The following is a 4733-nucleotide window of genomic DNA, read 5'->3' on the forward strand; positions in this document are numbered from 1 at the left end:
AAAGAGGGGAATCCAATGACAAGTGTTTCGAAATTACTTTTTAACTTACCACAAAGCGGTTTCCGACAACAATATCTCATTTTCATCACCGCCGTGTACGGCGGATGCACGTGCCGCAGAGAGGAAAACACGGCGACAATAGTCCCTCCCACGCTTGACAGACTGGTGGTCCCCACCAAAAGAAAAGGTTCTGTGTGTGTATAATTCTTGCAGATTCATCAGATCCTAATTAGAAAAAGCAAAAGCACAAACATCCCCATTTTATTTTCTTTTTCTCTTTATTATTATTATTATTATTATTATTATTATTAGTTTTATTATTTTCTGTGTCTCTGTGTGTGTGTTTTTCTCTTCTTCTTTTCACTTTATCTCTCTAGAACTCTCCTTCTTCACTCTTATCTTTCATTTTGATTTTATTTTCCCAAGAAAATCAAATACAACACCAGATTATAAGGTGATATTAGATGTTTATGAACTTCGGTTTCTTTGTTTATTTTGTTAGTGTTTTTTTTATAGCTTTTTTAGTTGATTTTGTGTAGTGTAATGCCTCTGTTTCTTTCGTTTTATGCTTTTTTTGACGTAGTAAACTTTCTCTTTCTCTGTTTGGTTCGCGAGAAAAGAGTAGAGAAGAAGTTGTTTGGTTTGGATGGTGAGAGAACTCATAGGAAAATCAAAAATAATTTTTTTTGTTGTTCAAGTTAGCGGTGGAACTAGCCTTTATTAACTGCTACTGGAAATGAAAAATTATTTTATGCTCTCTTCAAAACATTTTCCTGCATTTTCTCGGGAAACAAACTGCGAAATCACTTTAAATAGTGTCATTTCTTATCTGATCTGAACTCTTTTGTCATACTATCAGCACCTAATGATGTATTGGTTGATTCTTTGTAACAGGATTTCAAGCGTTACAGATCTGAAGAGTCCGAGAAATTTTTGGATAGTGAAGAGTTTTGAGGTTTTTTTTTTTAAGATGCTTTTGGAATTTAAAGAGATCTGAGCAAGAATATCAGGGACAACTTGGTAATTTTCTTACTTATATCATTATCAATGTCAGTTTAATTATTTAATGTGATTTCTTCTCTCACATGGTTATCCATTTAGTGTTTAGGTTAGATTTTTTGCCTCACTCACTCAATGTTTTTGATCTTTGGCTTCCCTTTTTTTTTTTAGGTTCTTAATTTTGTAACGGCTAATTAGAATATTTATGCTTCCTTTTTTCAGGGATTTATTTTTGAAATCTTTTGAATGCACAACAGACAGCTGGACAGACACACTCGTGAAATAAATTTTGGAACACTGAGTTAATCTTTGAATTTGAAACAAACACCCACAATGATGCAGAGGCCTCCGCTCGAGGAGTTTGTCTTGAAGGAGACCAATCCCCATCTCGGTGGGGGGAAGGTCACCGGGGACAAGCTCACTAGTACTTATGATCTTGTTGAGCAGATGCAATATCTGTATGTTCGTGTTGTTAAGGCTAAGGACTTGCCTGGGAAAGATGTTACTGGTAGTTGTGACCCTTATGTAGAAGTTAAGCTAGGGAACTATAAGGGTACCACTCGACATTTTGAGAAGAAGTCAAATCCTGAGTGGAGCCAGGTGTTTGCCTTCTCCAAGGATCGAATTCAGGCCTCCGTGCTTGAGGTTACTGTTAAAGATAAGGATGTTGTGAAGGATGACTTCATGGGTCGAGTTTTGTTTGATTTGAATGAGGTACCTAAGCGTGTTCCTCCTGATAGTCCTTTAGCACCACAGTGGTATAGGTTGGAGGATAGGAAAGGGGATAAAGTTAAGGGGGAGTTGATGTTAGCTGTGTGGATGGGTACACAGGCAGATGAAGCATTTCCAGAAGCATGGCATTCTGATGCTGCTGCTATCAGCGGAATGGACAGTCTTGCCAACATTCGGTCAAAGGTATATCTCTCCCCTAAACTATGGTATTTGAGGGTCAATGTCATTGAAGCTCAAGATTTGCAACCAAGTGATAAAGGTCGATATCCAGAAGTTTTTGTGAAGGCTGTCTTGGGAAATCAAGCTTTGAGAACGAGAATTTCTCCAAGTAGGAGTATTAATCCTATGTGGAATGAGGATCTTATGTTTGTGGCTGCAGAGCCATTTGAAGAGCCTTTGATTTTAAGTGTGGAAGATAGAATTGCACCTAATAAAGAGGAGGTACTGGGGAGATGTGCGATTCCTTTGCCGTATATTGACAGAAGGCTTGACCACAGACCTGTTAATACCAGGTGGTTTAATCTGGAGAAACATGTTCTTGTGGAAGGTGAAAAGAAGAAGGAAATTAAATTTGCTAGCAGGATTCACATGAGAATCTGTCTGGAGGGTGGCTATCATGTTCTGGATGAATCAACACACTACAGCAGCGATCTTCGACCTACAGCCAAACAGCTTTGGAAGCAGAGCATAGGGGTGCTTGAAGTAGGTATTCTTAATGCGCAGGGATTGATACCCATGAAGACAAAGGATGGTCGGGGAACAACAGATGCCTACTGTGTGGCAAAGTACGGTCAGAAGTGGGTTCGTACTCGTACCATTATTGACAGCTTTGCACCCAAGTGGAATGAGCAATATACCTGGGAGGTCTCTGATCCCTGTACTGTCATAACCATTGGGGTTTTTGATAATTGTCATTTGCATGGAGGAGGGGATAAGGCTGGAGGAGTTAAGGATTCGAGGATTGGGAAGGTACGAATCCGTCTTTCCACACTTGAAACTGATCGAGTTTACACACACTCATACCCTCTCCTGGTCCTGCATCCTAATGGTGTCAAGAAGATGGGAGATATTCATTTAGCAGTCCGTTTCACATGCTCATCCTTGCTTAATATGATGCACATGTATTCGCATCCTCTGTTGCCAAAGATGCACTATCTCCATCCACTTACAGTAAGCCAGCTTGATAGCTTGAGGCACCAAGCCACTCAGATTGTGTCAATGAGGCTGAGCCGAGCAGAGCCGCCATTACGGAAGGAAATTGTTGAATACATGCTTGATGTGGGGTCTCACATGTGGAGTATGAGAAGAAGCAAAGCCAATTTTTTCAGAATCATGGGGGTGTTGAGTGGTTTGATTGCAGTAGGGAAATGGTTTGATCAGATTTGCAATTGGAAAAACCCCATCACAACAGTGCTCATTCACATATTGTTTATTATATTAGTGCTCTATCCGGAGCTTATTTTGCCTACGATCTTTCTGTATCTATTCCTGATTGGTGTATGGTATTATAGATGGAGGCCAAGGCATCCTCCTCACATGGACACTCGTCTGTCTCATGCAGAATCTGCACATCCTGATGAACTCGACGAGGAGTTCGATACATTCCCTACGTCACGACCTTCTGATATTGTAAGGATGAGATATGATAGGTTGAGAAGTATTGCTGGGAGGATTCAGACGGTGGTTGGGGATTTAGCTACTCAAGGGGAAAGACTGCAGTCTTTGCTAAGCTGGCGAGACCCAAGGGCAACAGCTTTGTTCGTGATTTTCTGTTTGATAGCTGCCATTGTTCTGTATGTTACTCCTTTCCAAGTTGTGGCACTCCTGTCTGGATTTTATGTGTTGAGACATCCAAGGTTTCGCCACAAGCTCCCCTCAGTACCGCTCAATTTCTTCCGGCGGTTGCCGGCGAGAACTGATTGCATGCTTTGAGCAAGAAAGGGTTTTGATTCGGCTTGTTGAGTCGGCGGGGGACAAGATGCAGAAAGTAATGGAGCTAGTTTGCTTTCCATGTGTACGAGACGGGTATGATGTCTAACCTTCCTCCGAAGGTAGTAGATTTTGTGGATTTTCAGGTTATTCTAAGTTTTATTTAATATAATTTATGTTTTCAGCTTTTGGAGGTAATTTTCTTTCTGATAATCAACTTGTGCTCATTTGTAATTTTGTAGGTTGTGATTGGAATATAATCTTTGATGACCCTTCTTCTATATGCTTTAACTACATCTATAGCTTTTATGCATTTCTTATGTTGCATTGTATACAATTGGTGACCGACTATATAGTGAGAAATGCATTGCTTGATTCATGTAGAAACAGTAAAAGTGAATAAAAGTTACTGCTGCTTGGGGATGCTGCTATTGCTTTGCTTTACAGTCCAAAGTGGGATTGATAATTGTGTGATAATTTTTTGACTGCTAGGAAAACTGCAAGTTTAGAAGAGAATTTGTTCATTGATAGTTGGGATTCAATGGCAGTTTGTGTATTCTAGGTTAGTGAGTGGGGGGACCTTATCTTCTGCCTATTTTTACATTTTCTTTTTTGCTTTACAGCCTGCTCTCTCTTTTGTCTTTGTTTGTTTTTCTCTTTTGCCGTTTGTACTCATCCTTTGCTATCAAAGGAATGAGATCAGTATTCAGTAGTAAGGTGTGGTGGGCCTCTCTAGATAGACATCACAATTCTCAACTCCGTCTCTATTTATTTATACCGTTATTTTGGCGTTGTTTTTGTTAATTTTAATAACACGAGTGCCAACTAGTTTTAGGTTTTACTATGCCGTGGCGTCATCTGATAATTTCGTTTCATATATGATTCGAAGTTGGCTTAAGACCTCTAAACTATACACTTTTATTTTCTGAGACTCTTAAACTAATTTGATATTCTATTGGACCTCTTAACTTTATTTTTTGTTCTATTTAACCCGTCAATTGTAATTTTTTTGCCGATCTGACCTTTTTTCATTCAACGTGGCAAAAACGCGTGTTTTCAAACGCGTTGAAGCG

At 39.5% G+C, this 4733-nt stretch overlaps 1 protein-coding gene across 3 annotated transcripts; it reads left to right on the forward strand.

Annotated features, from left to right (window-relative positions):
• The first annotated feature begins 309 nt into the window (after positions 1-309).
• On the forward strand, positions 310-4083 carry LOC126676980 (FT-interacting protein 3). Of its 3 annotated transcripts, XR_007640464.2 has the most exons (4): positions 310-454; positions 895-1020; positions 1222-3782; positions 3903-4083. XR_007640464.2 is itself a non-coding variant. In XM_050371376.2 (3 exons), exon 3 carries the CDS (start codon positions 1333-1335, stop codon positions 3661-3663), a length of 2331 nt encoding a protein of 776 aa, XP_050227333.1. In that variant the 5' UTR covers positions 310-454; positions 895-1020; positions 1222-1332; the 3' UTR covers positions 3664-3858. The 3 variants fall into 3 exon arrangements, 2 of the variants coding, with proteins under 2 accessions (XP_050227333.1, XP_050227334.1); XM_050371376.2 differs by lacking the exon at positions 3903-4083 and having other exon boundaries at positions 1222-3858; XM_050371377.2 differs by lacking the exons at positions 310-454; positions 3903-4083 and adding an exon at positions 497-649 and having other exon boundaries at positions 1222-3858.
• The last annotated feature ends 650 nt before the right edge of the window (positions 4084-4733 follow it).

The sequence above is a fragment of the Mercurialis annua genome, linkage group LG4 (genome assembly GCF_937616625.2).
Source record: "Mercurialis annua linkage group LG4, ddMerAnnu1.2, whole genome shotgun sequence".
NCBI lineage: Eukaryota > Viridiplantae > Streptophyta > Magnoliopsida > Malpighiales > Euphorbiaceae > Mercurialis > Mercurialis annua.

Excerpts from the sequence above, each read along its gene's own strand:
- LOC126676980 (XM_050371376.2), top strand. The coding sequence starts at position 1,333 with ATGATGCAGAGGCCTCCGCTCGAGGAGTTTGTCTTGAAGGAGACCAAT.